The sequence below is a fragment of the Cavia porcellus genome, unplaced genomic scaffold (assembly GCF_034190915.1).
Source record: "Cavia porcellus strain 051 isolate PalLab524CR breed Dunkin Hartley unplaced genomic scaffold, mCavPor4.1 scaffold_10, whole genome shotgun sequence".
Classification (NCBI taxonomy): Eukaryota; Metazoa; Chordata; class Mammalia; order Rodentia; family Caviidae; genus Cavia; species Cavia porcellus.
Window position 1 is genome coordinate 60076724 of NW_026947493.1, and position 27799 is coordinate 60104522.

General features: G+C 37.6%; 1 protein-coding gene across 1 annotated transcript; it reads left to right on the forward strand.

The window, feature by feature from the left end:
• Positions 1–259: 259 nt before the first annotated feature.
• On the forward strand, positions 260–27322 carry Ca13 (carbonic anhydrase 13). The gene is made up of 7 exons (XM_003480009.5): positions 260–726; positions 4892–5089; positions 10865–10983; positions 17185–17280; positions 18511–18573; positions 19039–19194; positions 25049–27322. The coding sequence occupies exons 1-7, from the start codon at positions 690–692 to the stop codon at positions 25166–25168; spliced, it is 789 nt and encodes a 262-aa protein (XP_003480057.1). The 5' UTR covers positions 260–689; the 3' UTR covers positions 25169–27322.
• Positions 27323–27799: the final 477 nt, after the last annotated feature.

Below are 27799 nucleotides of genomic sequence, written 5' to 3' on the forward strand. Positions count from 1 at the left end.
TGGGATCTTTTTGGGCCCCACATCCTCTCTCCATGCTCTGTGGCCAGGCAGGGCAACTCTCCTAAGCCTCATTTCCTTGTGTCCTCATTAGGAAGCGTGACTAATAGTTTCTCAAGGGGAATGCTGAGACGATTTCAAGGAAAGTGTGGGTGACAGGCTGAGCTAAGCCCTGGCCCATGGCAAGCCCCAGATAAACAGTAGCTGTCGTTGCTGAGTGGCGGTTATTACCGCGCCCCCCCCTGCTTCGTGCGCATCTGCAGTCACTGCGGCCCCCATCGCTGGCCTTGCCCGGCCCCGGGGACGCCCCGCTGAAGCCCGCGCTCCTCATTCCCGGACAGCTTCCGGGCAGCTTCCCGTCCAGGGCGCCTACTTCCCAGCAAGCGGGAGCTCCCCTCAGGAAACCTTCTCTGTGTGTCTCCTACTCCTGAGCTCCAAACCAGAACTCCAGCTACTGCCGCCCGGGACGCAGCCCCAGACTCGCGACTGCCCCTCTCCAGCACTCGCGGGCGCCCGCCCCGCTCGCCACTGCCCCCTGGAGGCCGCGGCTGGGAACGCCCGGCCCTGGGGTTCGAGGTTCGCCCCGCGCCCGCGGCGCCCCGCGGTCCCCGCCCCGAGCTGGCCCCCGCCCGCGACGCTTCCTCCCTCGTGTGCCCGGACACATTCCGTGCAGCCTGCCCTCCCTCGGGACCATGTCGCGGCTCAGCTGGGGATACGGCGAGCACAACGGTGAGTGCCTTTTCTGCTTCCAAGGAGATCTTGGGGGGACCCTGGGTGAGGTGGGACCTGACCCGACTCCCCGCGCCCGCCGATCACGCGCAGCTCGAGCTTGGAGAAACTTTTCGGTTCCTCTTTGAGCAGCGCTCCCTGGAACCCCACGCAGGAAGCGGGTGGAGTGGGGGACGCTGGGTCCCGGCTGGGCTGGGAAAGCGTCTTTGCCGGGTGTGGGCTGTGGGGCAGGGTTTTGTTGTGCCTGTGCTGGGTCAGAAGCCCCCCGGCCCCCAGATCTTCCCGTGATTCATTCACCTTCCTTCAAAAGCCGAGAGCTTTCCCTGCTCCCAGCCACTTCAGCGGAAGGCGTGCAGATGAGAAGCCTGATGACACACTTTAGTGCAATGAAGACAGGTTCACTTTCAGCCTGTAACCCTCACTTAGGAGGAACAAGTCATGGAAAATCATTGAAAAGGCCTTTGACGAGTCCTAATGAGTTGCGGATGGGCACTAAAAGAGTTGGCTGCTTGGCAACCAAAAGAGTACTGAAAATTTCTCAATGGCACAAGGCCTTAGATTCTTTCTGGGAAATGAAGTTTTATGTTGGACTTATCCACTCTCCTCCTCCTCCTCCTCCTCCTCTCATATTCATCCTTGCAGATGATTGCAGGCTAGCAAATGATTATTGAAATTATAATACAAGGATAAAAATGTATTTACTGATAGGAGTCACAATAAGACAATAGTAATGGTATAATATTTATGTATCCTAATGATCAGTAGTACATTTTTTTTTTCTTGTTTGTACGTTTCCATTTATTATTCAAAATACTGACACCAAGAAAAGCTTACGGTGTGTAATTCCCAAAATAAGGGCTGTGAATAATGGTAATAAAACTTCGATTAGTATGCACACTTTCGAACAGTACTGTATACTAAAATTGAATAAAAACTGTTTTCACAAAGAAACAAAATTTCCTTTTTGTTGGATTTAGAACATGCCAGGCTGGCCTAGAGTTTGAGGTCTTCCTGCCTCAGCCTTCTGAGATCTGGGAGAAAAGTTCCACTTCCAATCATAGTTGGGGATTGTTAATATGAACTTAGTTTAGAAGTGGTAGCAGATGAAATTTAGAATTTTAATAATGAAAGATACAATTTTGATGAATTTTGTTTCAACAAGTTGTGATTTTAATCTTACATTTTGATAATTTCTAATTTACAAACTTAACAACTTTCATTTTTTTCTCTGTTGGAATCATTTGTTTGTTTGTTTTTATGGTACTGTGGATCAGACCCAGGGTTGCTTTAACCTCTGACCTACTTCCCTAGCCTCTTTTTTTTTTTTTTTTAAGACATGGTCTCACTAAGATTCTTAAACTGACATTGAACTTGTGATCATCCTGCCTCAACCTCCCCAGCACTGTATTTACAGTATGTGCTACTGAACCTGGCTTGGACTAATTTTTCTTATTCTATCTAAGTATTAGTAATAGTATCCTCACTGTATTTAAGAAAAAGATTATTAAAATCAGTGGGTATTGATTGCACTTTAATAGGTTAGAAAGTATTGGCTGCAATGAAGGTCACCTTCAGAAATTTTGAAAACATCTCAAAAAAGGCATCAGCAAGAAATGATTTTTTATTTCTGCTAGGTATTATTTTAGCTTCCTTTCAGGTAGGCCATTCCTTCCTTTTAGATTCAGTAGTTTTCTCAGGATCACACCTCTAAGTGGATTAATGTTGGCAATATCTTATTGGAAATGTGTTGCATCCTGATGAGGCAAGCTTTGTTGCTTTTTGTCTCTTTAGACATTATGCAAACCGGTACCTGAGCAGATTAAAGGAAGCTTAGACAGGCTCTCTCAGCACTGATCAGAAGGAGCTTTAAGAGGTGAAGCCCTGGAAGGCTAGCATCTTCACACACAGCTTGGAATTCTTCCACTAACCTTTGATGTTTGTATTGATTTGGATTAAGCAATGTGACTATTATATATATATATATATATATATATATATATATATATATATAATATATATATATATTCATCACTGTGGATGTTCAAAAGTTTCTGAAAAACACAGGGAATCACCTCTTCTTAAGAACTAGGTAAATGGATTTTAAGCTTGTTTTGGGAAATTTCCAAAAGAGGGGAACCTCTAAGAGGTAGGGAAATGAAACTCTTATAATGGCTAATAGATAATATTGAGGATTTGATGCAAAGTAATTTTGTTTTATTTTACTTTGTGAAGGACTAGAAAAACTCCTTTCCAAGGCATTAGGAAAGAAGGTGTTTGGTAGAAAAAGCATTAGAAAAAAAGCTCTTTGGTGATTGCAAAAAAGTCATCAACATGTTACACATGCTTTGCATGTTTGAAATCTGATTCTGATTAGGCTAACTCATGCTTGGTGACTATGAAATAGACAGCTCCAGGTTGTGTGCAGAAAGAGTACTCCAAAAGGTAAATGAAAGCAAAAATAAGGAAACAGTGTTTTTTCTGCAATATTTTCCAGGGACTTTTGAATACTCCAGTTTCTTTGAAATCCAGAATGTCAGGTTCACAAGTGCACGGCTGTTAAAATTGAACGCATGGTTATGTGTTCATGCTGTGACTTTTTGTTACTCAGCATATGTGAAACAATGCACGCTGTTTCCTTTTCAAGAGTGAAGAGTTAAAACGCAGCATTTTAGAGGTGATATACTTGTTTTCGTTAGTAGCAAATGTTTGACGGTTATCCGGCTCTGCTGTTTTAATTAATACTTGACTTAGAAAAAGTGGTTTTCCAAGTAGGGAAAAGCTTAGTCAGCCGCCTTATGCACTACTCACTGGTGATAGCCCTGTAAATTGTAGGCATAGCAGAGAGAATTTAGGAGTCTCACATCTTTAGAAAGATTTGGAGTTTCCATGAAGGTACCTTGTTGTTGATTTTGAGAGGCAGAACTTGAATATAATCTCTCAAAGAAATGAAGAGGATGGGGAGGGAACGATAGTGTATTGTCTTATTTCAGTTTGCCTAAGGAACGCTGGTTTGTGAATTTCATGCAGTTTTGCCCTGAACAGAGGATAAGATGCTAGTTGTCCCTTGCATTGGAATCCAAATGTCACACTGGTAAAGTAATCCCTGAAGGACCTTGTGAAATGCAGAAAGAGAGCAATATATTTGTCATGGTTTATGTCTGTGTCCCCCAGGACTCAAGAGTTTGCATTGTTTATTTGTGATAGTTTATTGTATAGTGCTTGGATTGATGATGTTAGTGCTACACCCACTTAGGGGTGGAGCCAGGATGTGATGTAATGGCAGGAAGAAGGTGTGTCTTGCTCTTTGCTGGTTCCAGCTTGAAGTCAGTGGCTGCCATGAACGGCGGTCCAGCCATGCCCACCTGTCTTGGAGCCAACTGAGTGTGGACTGAAACCTCCAAAAACTGTAAGAAATAAACCTTTCCTTTCTCAACTTGGGCAATCAGGTATTTTGTCTCAGCGACGAGTAAAAAGTAACTAAGACAGTATTGCAACCAATTCCATTGCAGGTAACTAACATTGCTACATATCTTGACATGGCAAGATATGTAACCCATTTTGTCAGGATTATTCTATATGACAGATTATATATATATTCTTAGCAATGCCAGCTGCACATCACCAGTAATGGAGTAGAGGCCTGAGGGACACCAGAAAATTGCAGTAGAATAAAGAAGAAAGAAATATAGAGTACAACATCTTCAGCCTGACGCCCTTTCTTTCTCTGATACTTAGCTTTCTTAGCCCCTTTGACTCTCCTAACCCTGTCAGCTTGACCTCTAGGGCCACCAGAGCACATTTCTGGATCTGAGACTGAATGCCTTTGTTTTCCATGATGAATTGTGCTGTTGTTTTTAGTTTGGTAAATGAGTACCTCTGGAAAGCACTTTATGTCAATTTGTGTGCACTTTTGTCTTCATGGATTAGTTTGGATTTGTGTGCAAATGATTTAAGACAAAACAGTTAATTACTATACCCATAAAAGAAAAAAAAAAAAAACTAGGCTTGTTTAAAAAAAAAGTAGATATGAAGGTCTTGAGAATAAGTATTTTATTTTGTTAATCTTTGCTTTTTTTCTTCAATCTGAGACACCATGCAGTGCACTTACTAAGTTTTTGTTGGATGAAATAACTTGGTCTTTTTCTCTTGGTCTTACGCTTTCAAGGTCCTGTTCATTGGAATAAATTTTTCCCTGTTGCTGATGGTGATCAGCAATCTCCCATTGAGATTAAAACCAAAGAAGTGAAATACGACTCTTCACTCCGACCACTTAGTATCAAGTATGACCCGAGCTCAGCTAAAATCATCAGCAATAGTGGCCATTCCTTCAGTGTTGACTTTGATGACACAGAGGACAAATCAGGTTGGCATATCTTTCTTTTGTTCTTTTTTAATTTGGAGGGGGCCTGAAGAATTTGGTTGATAAAACTTTATTCTTCAATCTTTCATAATTTATTGAGGCTAGAGTTGAAATTTGCTGAGTTGAAATACTTGTTTTCTTTATGTAAATTGGGATGTCCAGTTATATACTTGGAACTTAAAATAGGTTACTTTAGTATAAGGAAGTAGTTATAAAAGGGTGTGCTGAATAGATTTTAAAATTGATTTTAGCTTACTATGACTTCACTTAGCATTTACCTCTATGAAAATATTGAAGTTTAATAGTAATTCTTAATTTGGTTTTGGAAATTTTTTAGTCATAATTATTTTAATATTTATTTGCAAACCTTGATGCTCGCTACTGTGTGGTTCAGCAGAAAAATATTTGTTTTTTGTAAAATGTAATCGTTTATTTTAAGTGCAAAGGTAATATATACTTACAGTAAAAAAACCACAGAAATATATGAAAAAAATTGTCTTCTCCTATACTGTCTCCAATGCCATATTCCTCCATAATATTTAAATGTTTAGCCATGGGTACTCACATGTATATCATGTTGTCTCAAGTTTTATTTTTAAAAATAAATTTGAACTAATACTTTATTATTCTGAAAGTATTTTTCCTATTTGAAAATATGTAAGTGGACATCTTCCAGGAAAAAAAAATATATCTTTTTAAATAAAGATAAATTGTATCAGCTACTCTTCCAGGTTTTTTTTTTTTTTTTTTTTTTTTTTTGTGTGTGTGTGTGTGCGCGTTTCCTTTTTATCAGTACCAGGAATCGAACTCACGACTGCTTGCTTGCAAGGCAGGCGCTTATGCCACTGAGCTAAATCCCCAGCCCCCCCATCAGCTACTCTTATACTGTAACTTACACAACATTCTCCTAACAACAGACATTTAAGAAGAAGGAACAGTGCATGCTTAATTTCTTTAAAAACATTTGAAACATCTATCTTTATTAATTTGATTTGTAATAAAAACTCTGTTTGATGTTTTCATGGGACAGTGTGAATAAATAATGCAAATAGATAATGAACTCATCAAATAAAACTTTAATGTTTTAATGGTGCCAAAAGTGAGGGGTGAAGGCAACTGGCTCTGTAGAGTAAACTTGGGCTAAACAAAGAAAGGAAAGTATAAAAGCCAAAATCAAGGACACAGAGTGGGCTACTGTGACAAGTCACAATGGCCCACTTGTTAATTTCTTAACTAATTTGAAGAAGACAACAAATTTTCTTAAAAAAAACATTTAAGCGTACTTTATTTAAGCATACTCAGGATTAGATACTGCCCAGGGTAGCATGTTTCAGAATAAGATAAGAAGAGATTGCACTGAGTCATAGTTTGGAAACTTTTTTAAGGCTCTGACAAATTATTTTGCTTTTATCTAATATTAGATAAAAATATTAGATATTTGCTCCATGTATGAAAATATGTAGTTAAATTTTTAAAAATTCTTCACTGGAAGAAAGTTGTTGTATACTCATTAAGCTCAAAATATTCCATATATAAAACTGTTGTTAGCAAAAATTATAAACCTAGACAAATTCTTTTGTCATGTTTGTCAAATTCATGAGTGATACACTTTATTAGAGCATTATGAGAAAATGAAATCAATTGTATTTCCTCCATGTATTTAGAGGTAGTTGATGTCATAGGTACTTTGAAAAAGCAGTCCAAAACTTCTAAGTACAAAGTTTATACTACTTGCAATTACCACTTCATCCTGTGTATAATATCTCAAACATTAAAAACCTGACGCTACACATTTCTCATTTTAGAGTAAGAAATGATTAGATTTTCCTTTGTCTAAAACTTTAAATTGTTTCTTTATAAATGTAGGCATTTATAGTGGAAAAAATTCAGTCTAATTTGATCTGTGATGATCCAGATACTCTGCCTATCTTTCTCTTTCTCTCTCGTCCTCTTTGGTTCCTCCTTCTCATTTTCACTCTGTGTTGGGCTGATCAGTGAAATAATTTTACTTGTGTTTCCAGACTTGACATTTAGTTTGTGATCATTAGTATGTGCCTTTTTGTTTACATGAAGATTTCATTCCTATCTAGATAATGAGATTACCATGATTAATTGAAAATATGCATAGAGTACATACAGAAGCTGTATAAATATATGTCATGATGATCATTATTTTTCTCAGGATGAAGCAAAAAAGACTCATGATGATTTTAGGGAGTAAATCAATCAAAAAGAAATAAACCACCATTGTTAAATTGATGCCAATTTTTTTTGTTGGTAAACTATGAAAAGCACAAAGATACATCTTGCAGCAAACTAATTTGAATAGAACAGTTTCTATTTTGTAAAGAAGCCATTCTTTTTTTAAAAAAAATTTTCATTAGTATATATTTTGTCTGTGATACGTAACAAATACTGTGTGTTTGCTCTGGGGTATTAGTACATTTGTATATCACACCTTGAACTCTTTTACTTTACCTTCCCCTATCCTTCGTCCCATCTTCCCCCATTCCCAGAAGTCCTTCCCATCATTTCAAAGTCTATCCTCCTGTTCTTTCTTTTTTAATTTTATTTTGAAAGTAGTAAAAATGCAACAGCACAAGACAGAACAAAGCCAATCGAGACAATGCAGTGAAATTGGTACAGGATTTCACAGTAGGATACTGGAATGCTAGTAATAGGTACTATGGTATATCTCCTTAACTTCACAATAGTTGTCCAGTCAATTAGGTATAGCAAAATCAAACCAAAATCAGAACATTATAAAACCAACTGAGAGTATTGAATAGAGCAAAAGAAACATAACAAAACAAAACAGTGAAAACAGCCTTTGCCTTCAAACAGAAGATAGAAGGAAATCCCCCATATTTGCTATACTGGATATGGTCATCCTCCCAAGAGATGCTGAGACATGTATCCCCAGTAGCTGGTGGGGAGCAGGAAGAGGAAGGGTGTTTGATTTTCAGCCCATGTGCTGGTAAGCTCACAGGAGTCATTGGTTCTCTGCCTGGCCCATGCCAGGGGGTGCTTACCAAGAGGGCAGAAGAATAAGCTGTCTACCATGGCTAGATCTCCGGAGTGCTGGTTCTCTGTCTCCCTGTTCTTGATAAGAAGTAATTCGGGATCTGCCTGTCAGCACACCACAGTGAATCTTTCTCCTATTCCTTCTAGTGTTTGCATGTCTTGGTAGGTACACATTGGATGGTTAATCAAAAGGTAACCACCTTCAGAACTCTGATAGTCCTATGAAAGGGAGTAGATGGATATGAAATTCTTTAGGAAGATACAGGACACCCTTTACTGAACACTGTATAGGAAATAGTCTGATCAGGGAAATCATAATGCGATGTAGAAAGACAAGGCAGTTTGTGCCCCAGCTACTGGTGTTTCTGGGTTCAGGATGTCATATCTGTGGGAACATGGCCTGATTGATTGTGTCACCCCTGCTGTGGTCCCCAAGGGATCTTAGCCTTGTCCTGTCATATAACTTTCCTTGTTTTATAACTGCCGGGCAGGGTTCACTTGTCTTTCCACTGAGCTAAAGTCTCCCTGTCAATAATAGCTGTGTCTGGATTTTTATGACATTTAACTGTTACTTTCTTAAGCTCTGTAGAACTCTTACACAAAAGTTGTCATTTTTTAATAAGACTTTTTAAAGACATTGTAGCTGGGGATTTAGCTCAGCGGCATAAGCACCTGCCTTGCAAGCAGGCAGTTGAGTTCGATCCCCGGTACTGATAAAAAGGAAAAAGACAAAAAAAAAGACATTGTAAATGAGAGAGTAAATGGATCGTATATTCCAAGTGTGACTTTGGAGAAATATCATTTATGTGTAAGCATAAAATGGAAACAGTAGTACTTATTAACTAGGTTGAAAGTAGGTTAATTTGATATTTGAAAACATGAAATCATTTTCATTAAAAATAATTTTTCTTGTCATAGTTTACTTTGTATGGTAGTTTAGTTGTTCTGTTATAGGCCGTCTCAAAGTCAGTGTTACACTTTGATATACTAATTCACTTTTCCCCACCATGTGTTTCTTTGGAGGAGCACCACTCCCAGTGAATGAGCAACTTTACAATTGATCATGATTATAATCTCAAAAGGGTCATTTTATTTGAAACCCTTAAATGTGAAGTCTATGTATGTAACATGTAAGCCATCTGTTGCTTAACTATGCAGAACACATGTGCTAATCTGACTTAAAACTCTGGGCTCCGAGCAGGCTTTCCAGAGATCAACCATTATTCTTGGATATCTCCCTAATAGTGTGTGTTTTTTGTATTTTTTTTCTTTCTCCCAAAGTCAATTTTGCATTGATTTCTCAAGCTTTTTAATCTGTCTCTTCATCCAAGGAGGACAACTTTATCATTCCACTCAGATTTTATTATGTAATAGCAAGGAAAAAAATAATGAACTGTTGATTTCCTTTGGAATTTCATTCCATTCTCAATCAATACAGATGATACAATATATACAGATTATGGGCATGCCTTTTAAATTAACTTATCTGACAATCATCTTGCAACTGTTTAAAAACAAGTATTTCATTCATTTGTTCATCTTCTGTAATATATACTGTGTTAATTGGTGGCAATAGTGGGAAAGCCAACTCTACCCTCGTGAACATTGCCCTATGGGAAAAGATATAGTGAAATTATTCTGTTTTTAGCAGAGTAACTTAAGAGTAAGTCCTTGGATCTGATCTGAGTGAGTTTTTCTCTTTACTTTTCAGAGTGCTTTGAAAATAGCCCCTTTTATGTATAAAGGAAATCTGTATCCAAATTCTTCTTACATAAGGTGTCTCATTCTTGACAAATTTTGAGACTGTATATATATGTGGTTTAATTTTTCTTCATTTTCATGACAATGCTAGACAGAACCACTACTAGCTCCAATTTTTAGACATGAAAGCTGAAGTTTAGAAAGTAGATTTTTTCCAAGTTATTAATAGAGAATATGAGCTCCTGTCTTTCTTTCTTTCTTTCTTTCTTTCTTTCTTTCTTTCTTTCTTTCTTTCTTTTTCTTTCTTTCTTTCTTTCTCTTTCTTTCTTTCTTTCTTTCTCTCTTTCTTTCTTTCTCTCTCTCTTTCTTTCTTTCTTTCTTTCTTTCTTTCTTTCTTTCTTTCTTTCTTTCTTTCTTTTTCCTTCCTTCCTTCCTTCCTTCCTTCCTTCCTTCCTTCCTTCCTTCCTTTCTTTTTCTTTTTTTTGGTGGTGCTGGGGATTGAACCTAGGGCCTTTGGACTTAGCTGTATCCCCATTAAGATAAGATCTCACTATATCTCTGAATTTTCCAGGCTGAGGTTGAACTTGTAATCCTCCTACCCCAGCCTCTCAGAATGCTGGAATTATGTATGCACCACCACACCTGACTAAGCCCTGGTCTTCTAATTGCTGATACCTGTGCCCTAGGCACAAAGCAGTGGCCTGCTCTACCAAGGTCCACTCAGGCCTCTCAACATGGCTTGTCCTTATTCAGAAAGGCTGTGTTACCACCCTCACTTAAACAGAAAATTTTTTTTTATCCTTCAGAATTCTTAGTCTCTTCTACTTGTAAGTTTTCATAAAAATCTGCATTACAGACCCTCTAAACCCTAGAAGTATTTCATATCTACTTCTCCTATACTTAAAATTATATTCCTGCCAGAAAATTAAGTAACATATTTGTAAACCTGCCTCGCAGGACATGAATGAATTGAGTAATAAAAGGGGATGTTATGGGGAATGACAGGATGTATAATTTTTTCTTGTTAACCACTGAACATGTGCTGGTGTTTAGTTCTGCGTGGAGGTCCTCTCACTGGAAGCTACCGGTTACGACAGTTTCACCTTCACTGGGGGTCGGCTGATGACCACGGTTCTGAGCACATGGTCGATGGAGTGAGGTACGCTGCAGAGGTAAGCCACCAAATGCTACTTGGTGACTCAGGGTTTTCTTAAGTGGTGGGATTTAAGGGACATAGAAGAGTTGTCTTGACCTCAGGTTGATTCTGAGCCAAGTAATTATTTCCATATCTGGGAGAGTTGTATTCATTATCATAGTTATTGATATGAGAGCTTCAAATATGGCCCTGCTGAGCCTTAAACCAACCCCAAATGTTGCCGGTTATGTATTCCCATTATCGAAATGAGTAAACTGGAGACTTGAAACAATTAAGTAATCTATTTGGGTAGGAAGCAATAAACCTAGGACTGTCTGGCATCAAATTAGAAATTCTGATTTTACCTGTTTCATCTGCTGAAAGGCCAGTGAGAAGAGAGAGAAATAAATACTTGTCTTAGATCGAACTGTATACGTATTTGATCCAGACAGTGTCCATAAATCTTTAAGACCCATATGAAATAAATGGTAACAAATGGCAAACTTCTACTAGAAAAAAATACAAAGTCTTAAACTTTCCTAAACCCTTCAGTACCTTTATATTTAAAGATGTGAAATGAAATCTCTGTTAATTATTCATATCTCTGGTAAAGCATAACATGAAACAAAGCACACATTGACATGTTTCATTTTGACTGGCAACTCACTCTTTTGTTTGGAAGGATAATTATATTCATTAGTAATACTCTACTTTTTTTAATCCTCTGGTGAAAGGATAAAGCATAGTATGCCTCAAATTTTAATATGGTTAAATATTGCTAATAGTCAACCTACCGTGAAATTAAAGTCAATTACTGCATGACTCAACCAAAACTGTTGAAGCAAAGTGAATTTAGCTTGTGAGGCATTTAGGCAAGACAGAGCAGTGTTCCCAGGTGAGCATGGATTTTATTTTCTCATGCAGTGGAATTCAGCAAACAGAGCTTTTTCCTGGTTCCTTTATCCATTAACATGTATACTTGCCCTTTGAAGCTGTCTTTCTAAAATTTCCATTTTGCCAATTAAATCCCTTTTGTCTGAGGCCAAGTGTACCTTAGAGTATAGGACCTACCCTGGCTTGAGGCAGAGGCTGAAATGGGTATGCACAGTTGTTCTATGGTGGTAGACAAAAGATGCCAAGAAGGCAGGAAGTGAAACTCCTGAATGTGTATGGTGCTTCAGTTATGTCATCTGTTGGGTAGTTTCCAGGTTTTCTTTCTAAAGTTTTGCATTCTAAATTTAAATGTTTTAAATCTCAGAAGCTCCATGGAGAGTAAGAGCTGACTGCTTTGGATCACTGGTTTCCAATATTCTTTCACAACACAGGGAAATTTATACCGTGGCTTTATGGTTTTATTTACTACCTTCATAAACTTAAAAGCGGACTGTTAGATTATCTGCCAGTTGACAAGTAGTTTTCTTTTTTCCTTTTTTGCTTTTTGAGGAGGATCTCATGATGCAGTTCAGGCTGGCCTTGAACTCACTTTGTAGCCCAAAGTCATCTAGAACTTGCAACAATCCTCTTGCTTCAACCTCCTGAGTGCTAGGTTTACAGGCCTGTGCCACCACACTCAGCTGACAAGTAGTTTTCTGAAAAGGGCTTCACATCCTAAAATTTCTGAGATGCTAAAAGTCCTGAACTACAGATCAGGGATCACCTTTGCAGGTAAAGTTTTGCGTATAAAATTTTGGCTGGAATTTCATACTACTAATATATGTCTTTAAGGTGGTTTCTTATTTTAGTGGCTTATATATTCATTCCCTCATTCACTCCAAGAATTCATGGAGATCCAGCCATGTCCCTCATCTTTACACAGCTTGTTTGTGCTTATCCTGCAGACAGTAGGGGAAGGAAGGCAGGATGCCACAAACTTCTTAGCCATGGAGCCCAACCCAGACCTGGGTCAGAGAATGCTTCCCCATGGATGAAGGCTTTCAACTTGAGACCTAAAGCATGGACAGGAGTGAGCCAGGCAAAGGGGAGAAACAGCAGTGGTCCTACAGACTGCCATTTTGAGAACTGGGGGTGGAGGAGTAGTGAATATTTGAAGAACATAATGGCTTATGTGGCCAGAATATGGAGAGTGAAGGCAGAGATAAGAGAGCTGGAGCGGTGGGGTGAACGTGAGCTCAGTGAGTTCAGCCATTGTAAGGGCTACTAATTTTATTCTAAGTGCAGTGGGAAGCCACTGACTGGCTGAGTTGGAAATTGATCATTTTTGAACTTCACATATATGTCATTCAAATTCTGGCTGTGTCTAGGATTGAAGCAGGAGTGGCTAAGGGGAAGGCTTTAGGATAAATTACAGCTAACACATGATAGTGCAGGTGAAAGGCTAGAGGTCTGGCAGTGGTAGCTCTAGTGCGATTTGTTGATTGATTGAAGGTGAGAGGGAGGTAGAGCATATTTTGGGTTGGAGGTAGGAACTGTGGATATAGAAAAAGGAAATCTGGATTAGACCTCAGGGCTGCTGGATGGCAGAGGCAGACAATAAACAAAACACATAAACAAATATGTGATATGTGGTAAATTCTTTGTTAGAAATAATACCACATGTCCTGCTAGAGTGGCTGAGGACTTGGAAAGCCTCTTGGAAAAAATACGTGACTTGAGACTGAAAGACAAGGAAGCAATATGAAGAAATCCAGAGAGAGCTTTCAGAAAATGAGAGCAGCAAGGGCAGGTGCTCTAAGACAAGAACAAGGTTGGCATGTTCAAAAAGAGAACAGCACTGGCCTGTAGGATTGTAATTAATGAGAAAGACGAAGTTAGGGGGTAGGTCCCAGGGAGGCAGGTAGAGGTTACATCACGCCAGTGTTGGGCACGGTGAGGAGTTTGGAGTTTATTCATTCATGCAGTTAGGAGAAGACAATGGAACTTTTCAAAGTGGACAGTAACATGTTTTGCTTTATATTTTATAAAAATATATCTAGCTGTTGTGTGGCAAATATTGAAGCAAGGAGAAACCTGGAGGGTTATGGGAACAGTTATATGCAGTGTGGTAATTTGGGCTGTGAGGTGGTGGAGATGATGAGAACTGGGCAGATGATTATATTTGTGAGAGGTCAGGAGAAAAGGATGTCTGTATAGAAGAAGCAAAGAGCAGAGTCTAAAACATTCTTTCCTAAGGACTTGGCTTGGGCAACCTGGGGGATAATTGTTTCATTTACTGAGAGGCGAGAATCCAGGGAGGATCAGGTTGCAGAGAAGACATACCTCTCTGTTTTGTTAAGTTCATGATGCCAATTTGGTATTCTAGGCATTGTATGTTAAAGTGAGCCATTGGATACATAGCTGGGTTTAAAGTAGAGGTCAAGGCTGCAAGTGTTGTGTTTGGGAGTCAGGTGCTTTTGTTTCTAGCAAAGAATCCCTTGGGTTGTAGGTCTAAAAAATGATCCCAAGGCATTAGTTTTTTCAGGCACCCAGTATTACTTAAGTTTGTGACTATCCTCAAGTTATGTCTTCTTATAAAACAAACAGACCAAAAATAAAGGGGAAAAGGAGGAGGCTGAGGAAGAGGACTGTGAGGAGGAGAAATGAAAGGAAGAAAAAAATAATTTAAGGTTATATCAGATAAAAATTTACTTTGGGGCCTATTGACTTGTGACATTACAAAGAGAGTGATCAAATGGTCTAAAGCATAAAAACTGTTATCCTAAGAATTAGGCATCTACATAACCTAGGCTAGTAGTCCACTCTGTGTTTAGAACTTTACGTGATTACAATTTACCCATAATTGCTTTGGTTTGGGTCTTGGAGGTCAATGAAAGATGCATGTATTAAGTACTTGGTCCTCTGTGGTGCTGTGGGGAGCTGGCGGAACCACTGAGGGGCAGGGCCTTGTGGGAAGTCCTGTGGCCGTTGGGGTGTGTGCTTGAAGAGGACAGAGGGACACTGGCCTCATCCTCTTCCTTTTTTGTTTCCTGGTGATTTTCTGGGCAGCTTTGCTCATCACATGCTCCCTCCATGATGTATTCCTTCACCACAGGCCCAAAAGCAAAAGGACCAAGCAACCAAGGATTGGAAACTAAAAATTTGTGAGTCAAATAAGCCTGTTCCCTTTATACGTTGTTTATCTCAGGCCAAGAGGAAAGCTGACACAATGACATGTAAAAATGACATTAACTAATGCAGTTAACAGTGATACTGTTATTTCTTTAGTCAAGGTAAAACTTCGGCATCGTATTTGACAGTGTATTTCACATGTCACTGACATGCAGTTATAAACAATAATGTTGAATAATACTCTCATTTAGAAGTTATCTTCCCATAGAATCTTAATGTCCATTTTTAGAAGGCAGCTATGCTCACCACTATATGACCAATGTTTATGTTCATTTTTGCTACAATACCCTCTTTGCTCAGCTCAAATCACTGCTGCTGTCATTGTTGCCAGGGAATATGAATGTGCTATTTGTTTGAGTTTTAATAAAAATACAAAATGCCATGTTCTTCTGCCAAGGTATTACTGCCAGCTAAGCAAGGGAGAGCGAAAGACTTTTATTGTTGTTGTTGTTATTGCCACTATGGTTTATTAAGATTTTACTATTTTTTTTTCAAGTTTTGCCACCGTATTTCAAAGGTTTGCTGCTTTTCAGTCAGTAGAAGGGTGGTGATATATAGGAGATGGAGATCTCTCTCACTTAACGTGTGAGTTTTCTAATCAGTTGTTATTGTGACCCTTTGGTGTCACTTACTAAGTGAGCCGATTTGTTGGCATAGAACCATTTGGAACAACTTTCGTGCCCTGATCAGCCCTTCCCTGACAGTGGACTGTCACCATCTCACAAGAGACATGGATCTATTTCTTCATCCAGGATTTTCAGGCTGATTTCCTTCCCCAGCTATCTTGCAGCAACTTTATTGTGCAATATTTTATTGTTTAATTGTCAGCTGCTTATGATAATTTTTATCTATCTGGAATCCTTTTATATTTATTAACTGTAAGATATAAAGTTATATTTGAAAAAGGGGGATAAAAGTATTTATTATATACTAAATTTTCTCTCTACCAGTCAGGTAAAAGGGCAGTTGGGCATGAAGGCCCATGTAAGTGTTTCCTTCCTGAAGTACCAAAACAACTTATCAGGCGTTCTTATCTGAAGGCAGTATCTGATATTGGGTCCTTGGACAGCATGGGTGGCCTTCAGCATTTACCACCAGAGCCAAACCTTTTAGGTGTGTCACATTGCCCTTTGGCTTCTCTCTCAGGTTTGTTCTCTTAACTAAGACTGAAGAATCTCCAAAAGTGGTTTTCTGCTTTATTGTTTCTCTGTGGTCTCTGTATGCTTGTGATACTGCATTGCTTACATGGTAGAACTTTTAAGCCTCTTTTGGGTCTTGCGTGAGGCCACTTGCATGCAAGCAGAGTTGTGAAACGTCTGTTAGAGTTCCAGGTCCCCTGGACTCCGGCTCTTTCTCACTCTTTGCCCACCAGTAGCAGCAGCTGCCTCTCATCACCCTCTCAGACATGACTGGTTCCTGGGCCCCTTCCACCACTGCGACTTACTCTTAGCAAACAAACAATCTCAACACATTTACAGAAGGCAGAAAATGAATAAAAAATAAGTAAGTGACTTACTTATGGTGGTGGATATGTCAGCTTGGTTTCATTGTTGTACATTGTCTACCTGCATGAAAACATCAATGACATTGTGCCTGTGTGTGTACAGTTACCATTCGCCATTAAAATAATCTATTAATAATATATTTCTTACTATAGTTTTTCATAAGGAGAATCTGCATTTTCAAGCCATGAGAAGTGTTAAGCTGCAGTGATAAACAGTTTGTTGAACATTTTCAGGAGCAATCACACTGTCCTTGGCAGCAAGATTGTGCCTGGAAGCCTACTCTGTAGGAGCTTGACTTCACCACCCACCTGTGGAGCTTGTGTTTCCTCAGTGGACTCTGCTAGCATCTGGGATCTGGTCTAAGGCTGTTCCACTGCAGTCCCATCAGTGGAGAGCGCTAGGGCTAGAGAAACTGAGAAGAATGCCCAGTGCATTCTAAATAGTCTTTAAATTAGTGCTTCACTAACTGGCTATGGGACCAATCTTTTACTGCTTGATCTTTAGTTTTTACATAAAACTAAACAGAATTATTTCCAGGAATTTCATGAGGAATACATTATATATATGAGTGTATAGCATCAGAACATCTTCCTGAATGTTTTATTTGCATGTATGTTTTTCAGAATGTTTACAAACAATTTGAATTACGTTATGTACCTCCGTTTCAGCTCCATGTTGTGCACTGGAATTCAGACAAATACCCCAGCTTTGTTGAGGCAGCTCACGAGCGGGATGGACTGGCTGTCCTGGGGATATTTTTACAGGTGAGAATTGCTCTCCTTTTAAATGATAAGCCAGGTTGAATAAAGAGATTCAGTCATGGCAGATACATTCAACTGGTTTTAACAGTAAACAAATTCTAGATTTAGTGTTTCTATCTTAAACTGAATGCTACAAATTACTATTTTAGGAGCATTGTCTTATGATTCTTTTAATTATCCATTGATAATTTTTATGTGACTAGCAGTGACAGCATTCACAATGATTAGAAGATAGCACAGAAATCACAGCTGAGAGCCTGAGAAGAAAATGTTTATTCTCGGCTCATTCTGATCCCTGATTTCAATATTTAGACACAGAGTCCAGGGAAAAGTTCAAGCTCATGGGTCTTGAAGCACTTGTTTGACCAGAATGGGGTGTTGGTTCAAATACAGTGACCAAATAAAAAAAGTTTTTGTTTTATTTCCCTTTGTCTAATATTCACATGTGAACAGACAAGTGTTGTCATCACACCTGAGGTTAGGCTGGGCCTCTCAACTCCCACTGCTACCACATCTTGTAGAGTGTGCAGTTTTGCCCAGCCACATTCTCTGTGTGTGATGTAATTCATGGAACTGGGGCTTGGAGGTAAGGCATGGGGCAGAGGCAGGGAGTGTCACCAACAGTGAAAGATCCTTATCTTTTGGCCACCAAGTCTGCATGGTGGCAGCAGGGTCCAGATGGGGCCAGAGAGTATACTTTAATCCTGAAAAATATAAAAGCTTTAGGTAGTTCAGAACACCCCAATAAGGAAAAGATATATAAAAATTCATATTTTTATACTCATGAAAGTATATTCCTCTGATTTGAGACTTCAAATCATTTTAGGCTGAAAGTAAGAAATGTTTTCATGTAAGGTCTTGATAGCACCAAGTTTCCATACCACCAGAATCAGTTTGAATCCAGGATTTGAGTGTCACCTCTTGCTTAATATTGGAGGTATTTTGTTAGTTTCTTAAGAAAGGTTTCTCTCTAGTCAACTCATGTCTTGAACATTCATAAAGCTGAAAAAAATTTTAAGCTACTATCAGTTTTGGAGCTGAACTGAAGGTTCAGTACAGGAATCCTGTAATTTATTGTGTTTGAAGAGAACCTTTGTTCTTGAACAATCTGTCTGTTTTCTTGGTTTGGGTTTTTTAATAATTTAAAAACAATGATTGAAATGGAGAATTTTATTAATTTTATAGACTTGATTTGCTATCATAACTATTTCTTTTAAAATGTCATGTCTTTAGACTGGTGAACACAATCTCCAGCTGCAAAAGATTACTGACATCTTGGATTCCATTAAAGAAAAGGTAAAATAAATTATTATTTGCTAATGACCAACGTCTTTCTTTTCATTTCCTGAATTTTCTTCTCTTCCTATAAAGACTTAAACCTTAAATATAGCACATGCTGCCTATTTTGAAGCAACTTTGTAACCTACTTGGCCAAAAATGTAGAAGTAACTTATTACCTTTTATCTGTTAAAATTATGAAGGATTTTGCATTATCTAAGATAGTCACTAATAAATCTGTTTATGCAAAATTAGTTTCTAGTATTTCAGTTTTGGAGAATAAGCCATGAATTGTAACACATTTTAAATAACATCTATATTAAAAACAAACCTTGTGCATCTTAAATAAATCCATGTGATATGATATTTTTGTATTTTTAAGATGAAGGTAGAAGATATTAAACAGTTTCATTAGATGTAATTTTTCTTTCTGTGTAATGCTATCCCATTATAATTTTGGGGGAATTTTCTTTGTTTTCTCAGGGGAAACAAACTCGATTCACAAATTTTGACCCATTATCTCTTCTTCCCCCATCCTGGGAATACTGGACATATCCTGGTTCTCTAACAGTTCCACCTCTTCTTGAGAGTGTCACGTGGATTGTTTTAAAACACCCTATAAATATCAGCTCTCAACAGGTATGCCTCATCGTCCAGGTTGATTTTGATTCACGCAGGGAAAGCTGAACAGAATCTCTGTCTCTCTCTCTCTCTCTGTCTCTCTCTCTGTCTCTCTCTCTCTGTCTCTCTCTCTCTCTCTCTGTGTGTGTGTGTGTGTGTGTGTGTGTGTGTGTGTGTGTGTGGTTTGAGGATCAAACCTAGGGCGTCACACATATTAGACAAGAGCTGTACCACTGAGCTTCCCTCCCAACTCTCAAATTTTTTGTAGTTTTGAGACAGGGTCTTGCTGTGTAGTTCAGGCTGAGATTACAGGCCTAGTTACCACATTCAGCTCTCAAATCATTTTTAAAATCTTGTGCGATTTCTGGGGTGTTATGAAGCGTGTACTTTCCCTTCATCAATCAGCCAGGTAGTTAGATTAGATTATTTTCTGTGCTTTCTTATTTAACATTCTATGATTATTGACCCATTATCTCTGCTTGATTAGATTATTTTTTTCTCATATCTTAGACATAAGACATAAAGACAACCAAGGGAGTGAAACAGCATTTTGAATGCTCGAATTATTTGCATTTGTTTTCATTTGTTTGGTTTGAACTATAAGCAGACTGGGATATGAACAGGAAAATCAGAAGAGAGGTCATTCATAGAAGGTGACATTCTCCTTTCTGATCTCTGTCCGTAGACTGCTTCTCCCACAGATTTTGAACTGAATTTTGAGAACAGTGACAGGTGTAGAAATATGTGTGCCTGCTAAGTTTTAGAAGCTATTGTAGTGTGCCCTTAAAAATTCAAGATAGGGGCTGGAGACATAGCTCAGTGGCACAGTGCCTGCCTGACAAGCAAGAAGTCCTGAGTTCGATTCCCTGTATAAAAAAAAAATTAAGACAGTGGATGTCATGTTGCTTTCAAGCTGTTTTTTGGCTTTGGTTGGCAGAAGTTGTAGGACAGCCTAAGGGGCTTTTAAGCATTTTGTAAGAGGCTATGGCGTGGTTCCTCCGTACCCTTCTTGTGAAGTTACTCAACATATTTTTTACTCAATTATTTACTCAAGTTATTATTATCATTATTTTTTTAGTTAACAGTTTGCAGTGGTAGGGACCAAACCCAGGGTCTTATACTTGCCAGTCAAGCCCTTGGTCAATGAGCTGCATCCCCAGCCTTTCGTTTTTTCTGTTGATTGCTTATTGAGCCAGACGGTAGGCCAAATAGTCTGCCAGACTTAGGGTATGTTTAGCACCCAGAAACTGTACTTGGAACTCTGAGTGGTGTGACTAACCTCTGTGTTCTATTTGCTGTGATTCAGTGCATTTCATTTGTGGTTTTGTTGTTCTTGCATTAGATACTTTAGTATTTCAACAGTAAGATAAATTAACAATTTTTGCAACTAATAAAGTGCTCCTTCCTGCTCCAGGCCCCCCTTCTTGGCTGTTTGTGCCATCATCCTAACCCAACCGTACCAAGACCAGTCCACCTTTACCAAGATCATTCCAGGCAACATTTCCTTGGGGTGTACACGTTAACTTTATGTGGTGTTTCTCTTCATTGACCCTTTCTTTAGGATTATGGATAAATTTCAAATTGATGTGCACTTTTTAAAACATTTTATGAAAATCTGGATAGACTGACATGAAACTTCCTGTGATTTTTTTTCCATGTTTTATCACAAGAAAATGGCTTGCTTTGTGGCTTATCAATGGAGTTTATCTCTCTTTCTTCACAAGCTAACCTGTATACTTTTATGCTCCTTTATAAATTTAAACAGCTTACTAATAAATAGTAATTATATCAAACTGCTTAGTAATAAGAGGATAGTATTTTCCTTGCTATTTCAAGGATATATTTACTCCGTAAAGCCAGTTGGAAAATCATTTATTTTGTTGTATTTTTCATCTAATCGTCCAGTGATTTGGAAGACACTATGTCAAAATGCATCATTTAAGTTTTAAAAAAGAAGAAAGTAAGCCTTATTAATGATAACCCCCTGCAAGTTTAGGAATTACAATCACCTGTCTGTGGATTTATTGCTGGGTCTTATTTGAGGCTCTTTAAATGGATATCACTAATGCAGTTTTTATGCACGGAAGTACAGAAAACAAAACTTCATTTTAGGGCTCTAGTGGGATTAATAATTCACTTTAAAACTATTAACTTAAATCTATTGGAGCAGGAACTCTTTTAAACATTTTATTGTTTGACCACATTGAGAAAGTTATTTGGTAATAATAAAGTTATTTGGTAATAATAATTTGGTAAAATGATTATAATAAAATATGATGATTTTAAGAGTTAAAAATGAAGCAAAGCAAAAGAGTGTTTAAAAAGCCAATCTCACTAACTGTGAGAAAAATATCAAAGCCCAATTAAAAAGCATTCTAATCAGGACTCTTCAAAGCTGTCATTGTTCATCAAAAGCCAGATAAGTCTAAGAAACTGTCATAATCGAGAAATGCCAAAGGAGATGTGATTAGTAAGTAAAATGTTTCCTGCACTGAGACTGTGGAATAGACAAAGATATTTGTTAAAAACAACAACAAAAAATCTGAATAAAAGGAGTTCAGACAGTGGTAACATGTTAATATTGGTTCATTAATTATGGAAAATATAATATACTAATGTAAAATGTGAATAACAGAGGAAACTAAAGGAGAGATATGTGGGAAGTATGTGTGATATCTGCAGTAATTCTGCAAGTCTAAAATTGTTCTAAAATAAAAACCTTATTTTAAAAACATGAGAATTAGTAAAGTTAACTCTTACATAAATTGAAATGAAAATCTTATGTCATGGATTTAAAGAGTTACTTTGCAAAAAATAATTTAATCTCAATTTTGACAGCCCATGTTTAAGGCCATCTATTGAGAAATATTTTTATTTATTTTCCAGTTTTATCACTAAATTCCACTGGATATGAAGAATAAATTCTTATAGGATGGTGCCAGGGTTTTGTTTTTTTCTCTAGGATTTTCTGTTGCTGTTTCTTGCCAAGTGACTCTTTGACCTAAAGAGAATATTAGATTTTTAAATTTTCTTTTTCTTGAGCCAGATTCATTGTTTTTCTCTCAGTGAGTTTCTCACTCAGTGAGTACTAAACTCTTGATCTAACTGCCACACCAGTGAGCACATAGTGTTTTATAATGGTTTTAATAATAGGTCTGCCATTTTCTTTGGAAGCCTGACTTTTCCTGGCAGTTCTCTTTGGGTTATCCTAAGTTACCTAAACTGACTTACTCAACTGCTGAAATTCAACATGCATAGTTTTTGGCTTTAATTCTATTCTCCTTATAAAAAAATTCCTTGTGTATTTCTATTTATAAAGTATTCAAGTCATTTGCTCATTTTTAAATTGGGTCATTTTTCCAATGAGTTGCAAGAATTTTCTTCTTTTTTATGTTTATGAGTGTATGTGAATATTGCAAAATCCTGGATTTCACTGTGGCATTTTCATAAATGCATGTAATGTATTTTGACCATGTCATACCCCCATCAGCCTCCCTTATGCCCTGTTTCATTTAGTCCCTTATGTATAATAGTCTTCATTCTGCTTTTATGACAGTTTTCATTATACATATTAGAAAAAAATAGAGTATCTGACGTTTTGAGTGATTTAACATGATCTTCAGTGCTATCCATTTTCTTGCAGATAACATAATTTTTGTTCTTTTATATGGCTGAGTAATGCTCTATTTTGATATTTGCTTTATCCATTCTTCTGTTGATGGGCACCAAGGCTGATTTCCTGTTTCTTGTGAACCATACTGTAATAAACACGGGCACAGATCTGGCCCAGAGCGGGCTTCGCACGTGAATGTGACAGGTAGATCTAGTTGGAGTCTGGTGGTCTAAGATTCAAAAACCATGTTGACAAATTTATTTGGGGTGCCTAGAATGTTAAAAATGTTGTGTATTTAAAGATACGTTTTGAAACGTTTGTGCTAAAATGCCTAATGCTCAGAATTCATTTCCAAGTAACCTGGACTTGGCAGGAAAAGAGGCAGTGAGAATGGATAAGAAAATGGATGGGAATCCACTGAAGGTGAAACCGGGTGATGCATTCGTGGTGGTTTATTATGCTGATTTTTATTTATGCTTGTTTCAGTATTCTACAATTAAAAGAAATTAAGGAGAAATGGAGAAATATGAAAATAGAAATGAAACTTGCCTCTTGCAGTTAGTTCATGGCTTATTTGCCAGACAACTTAACTCAGTGAAACTTCTTAGCTGTCTCTCAAGATTCTCATGTGTCAAATGGGATAATAGTGCATGAATGGTAGAGTAATTCTGAGGATTAAATGACATAATTAGAATGTAATAAAAATATGTAGCATGGTGCCTAGAGCACCATATTCTGTCAAAGAGCTTATTTTTGTTATGACTCAATGTTAGCAGACAGTGCAATGCTATTTAATATGGTAGAGCTCAAGAAGAGCATAAAATTATTTCAGAACCTTTGTAAAAATGTTTCATCTTACTGGGTTGCTTCACAATTGAATTAGAATTTCAGTGTCAGAGCCAAGGAAACCAGCAAAACTGGTCCCACCCACCTCAGCCTCAAGACTGAACTTGGGATGCTCCTGCCAGGAGCCTGTAGGTGCTGTAACAGCCTGAGTGACAGAGGTGTACAGTTTTCTGCCTGAACAAGCCTGTGCTTATGTGAGGAGATATGACTGATAGGGACAGTCAGGGAGGACTTGGGAGTTGCAGGAAGCAGATCTGTAAGTGTTGGTAGTATCGAGCCTATTGGGAAAGTCTTCAAGGGAAGAAGTCTGGATGAACAGACCAGGACCGATTTAGAGACTTAGCAAAATAAGCAAACTGGTCAGAAAGTGATCTGAAGTAAGATTCAGTTCTATACTGCTGAGGCTAATAATACTGTGCCATGATCTAGAGCAGTTGAAGTGTGTATGTGTGTGTGTGTGTGTGTAAAATAAAGCTATGACTTCCTCCTCTCCCCTCCTCAGCATCTCTCTCTTTTTGTCTGGAATCCCAGCCTCCCAAAGGCTGGGGTTAGAGATGTGTCATCACTCAGCCCCTGTTGTTTTCTATTCTGATTAATACTGTACAAGAAATATTTTGAGCCTCAGATAAATGATAATGATGGAAATCTAATTGATGTGTCTTAGTCTAAATTTGCTTGACTTTGAGATTAGGTCACCAAAAAAGTTTAGAAGATGGAGACTGTCACCCATAATAATTTACTAATTTGTCCTTATCGAAATAAAACAAAAAGCTAAAATAAATGTCAAATAGAACAACATATTTGTAATACAGTTTTTCAGCAATCAAAAAGTCGTGTAAGTTTATGCTTATTGACATGAAACAATGTCTATGATGATAAGTGGAAAAATCCAGTTTAAAACAGCATGTGTAATTGCAGTCATTTTTGTAATAAAACATGTCCAGTATGTGTGTATGTATGTGCTGTGTGTACGCATGTGAAGCAATTCTCTAATTTCTAGATGTGTGTTCTTTAAGCCACATTCTAAATGTTGCTTCCTCTTTTTATTTTATTTATTTATTTTTTTTGTCTTTTTCCTTTTTATGGGTACCAGAGATCGAACCCACAACTGCCTGCTTGCAAGGCAGGCGCTTATGCCGCTGACTAAATCCCCAGCCCCAATGTTGCTTCCTCTTATGACTTTGCTTTGTGAACAAAGAATGCTTATATATTTAATTTTGGAATAGCAAGTGTACAGTGATGTGAATTAGCAGAAGAATTCTTTATGATGTAAAAGGTATAACTTAGACAATTTTCATGACAATATTGATAACTCGTATTAAAAGAGGATCTATATTTCTTAATTTTTCTATGGGATTCATTAGCATTGGTGTGTCTTTCTGTGCTGATTTAATTCTGCTCTTCTTTCAACAGCTGGCCAAATTCCGCAGCCTTCTGTGTACATCAGAAGGAGAAGAAGCAGCTTTTCTATTGAGCAATCATCGCCCACCTCAACCTCTGAAGGGCCGCAAAGTGAGAGCCTCATTTCATTAACAGTTGTCACAGGGGACCACCCTGACATGACTGGAAAGATAGCAACATGGCAAACACAAACTCCCTAGTAACAGTACTTCTCTGAAATTTTAATGTATGGTACCATTTTACTGTCAGCTTCTGTGCCATGAAGAAAACTAGATCTCATTAATTAAACTAATTTAGCTCATCTGTTCCAGATTTGCACTTATGAATAGTCAAGTACCAAGTGTTGTCTTTTGTGTATTAAAATACATGAAAAACATCTGCTTCAGTCTTTGTGAAAATAAAGCTGGCCTCACAGATCTCAGAATGTTCTAAAAATTCTACCTTCCTGTAGGCTGAATGTGTTATATTTTCACTGATATTCAATGAAATTTTTAAAATTCATTTCCAGAATATAGGATTGTGATTTTTCTAAACAGGCGATTCTTAGTATTTTGATACTATTCATCAAAAGTAGGTATTTCCTTTTAAAGTGAATTTTTGCTGTTATTATGTTGCTGACTTTCATTTTGTGATTTCTTTTTATGGTATTGAGTCTTGAACCCAGGACCTTTGCACTGAGCTACATCTTCAGCCCTTTCTAAGTTTTTATTTGAGCTGGTTTCACTGTCTCTAAATTGGTCAGGCTGAGCTTGAACGTGGAGTGTTTCTGTGTCTGACTCCCAGGGTGCTGGAATTATAGGTCTGTGCCACCAGACAGGCTTGTAAAGTGCATAATGTGAGAATCCGGGTTGGCATGGGATATAGCTACTCATTGTGTCTATTCACCAGATCAAAGACAACCTGTTTCCTCAGGATATAAATAACTATTTGCACGTAATGCACATAATAAATTGTGCCTGATATCATATTCATTCAGTAGTGTTGATAATGAAGTGGCTGGTAATTGACAAGATGCAATGTTTTCCAATTGGTGCTATTAATGTGTTTTGAAACTAATAGGTTTAGACAGTACAAGTATGAAGAGCTATGCATGAACATGATAACAAGAAAGGTTGCCTACTTTTCTCCTGTGTTTTGATAACAGAGCAAGGAGCAATGCTGTGTGGGTCATTTTTCTGTCAATGAGCGAAAAACATATATATAGTGAGTGTCATATAAATATACATTGATCCCTAAGTTCTTCAACTCATTTGTATGGCAAAGCACATCTCCCTTTTTATACATGTCCCTCAGTGTTGTAAGTACTCAAGGTGGCACTTGATATAAATTTTAACCTGTTATTTGTTGGGATTTTTTTGTTTGCTTTTGGAGGAGGACTGGGCAGTGTTCCTTTTGTCCTTTCTGTTATGGGGTGACACAGAATATTACACTAACCTTTTAAGACCTGAACATATGCCAGACATCTGTCATCTTCCAAGGAAAGTTTACTTGGGCTTTTGTGATTTTGATTCTTTCTTCCTTTGAATGTAGATTTAATAATCAAAATTATTCCGTAACATTCTAATATAATTACTAAGTATCAGTACACATGTACAATACTTACCAGCTTCTGAAGATTGGATCTGACACGTTGACTAAGATTAACATGCAGCAAATGTTTAATGAATTGAGTATTTAACGAGTGTTTTCTATCTTTGGTATTTATCTCTCTGCTTGAGATCAAATGCACTATAAATTAACCTTACAAGTAAAATGTGTTATGTCGTGTAATTTTTTTCTTAATGGAATGCTTATTAAACCTAATTTGTATAACTAGAAGTTTTTAATGATTTTAAAACACAGTATTGAATGGGAAGACCTTTCTTTAGTTTAGAAAGATGCTTTGTAAAGTATCCTAGTAAGGAAAAGGATTCTATAGTCTAAGAGACTGTAACTTGCTGGATTCAGAGGGTGTGGAATGGGATTTTGAATACTACTCTCTATGAGATTTACCACATTACAACTTGTGGCATCTGCTGCAATGTTCCATCAATTCTATGGTATAGATTGTACCATGTAGACTGAAAAGGTCTATCCAGCAATGATTTTGTCTGCTAATTTATGTATCTCATACAGGCAAAAGGTTGAAGTGTGTTTTAGCATTGCCATATTCTTCCCTTTAAAAATATTAGTGCTGTAAATACATCTGTTTTGTTTCCCACAACACGTTAGATTTATGTGTTAAACATTTTGTGTTATAATTTAAATTTGACTCAATCATAATAAAAAATGAGAAAAACTTTCAAATGTGTCAGGGCTATGTATACGCAATCCCAGAATCAGACTTCTAGAGTTTTTTACAGGAAATAACATCAAACTCAGAAACATTGCAAACACAGTATGACAAAAAGTTTTAATTTTCTGAATTGTTTTAAAGAAATTTTGCCATCTGGGTTCCTCACCGTACCACACACTTTAGTATTTATTTGTTTCTTATATGCTAGAAAAAAAATACATTTTCCTGCATTACTACAAATAAAGCTAAAACCAACATGAGATTCACATTGCTGTAATATTACTGCCCAGCCTCTTGGAGAATACTTTATTTGCTTCTCATGTTTCCTTCAGTCAGGAACTGGTTCTCAACCTACTTGGTTTTCATGATCTGCATAGTTTTATAGATTGTAGGCCAGTTATTTTATAGAATGTCTCTCAGTTTGCATTGCTCCAGTGTTTTCTTTTGCTTAGATTCAAATTATGTCTAGTTGGCAGGAATACCACAGA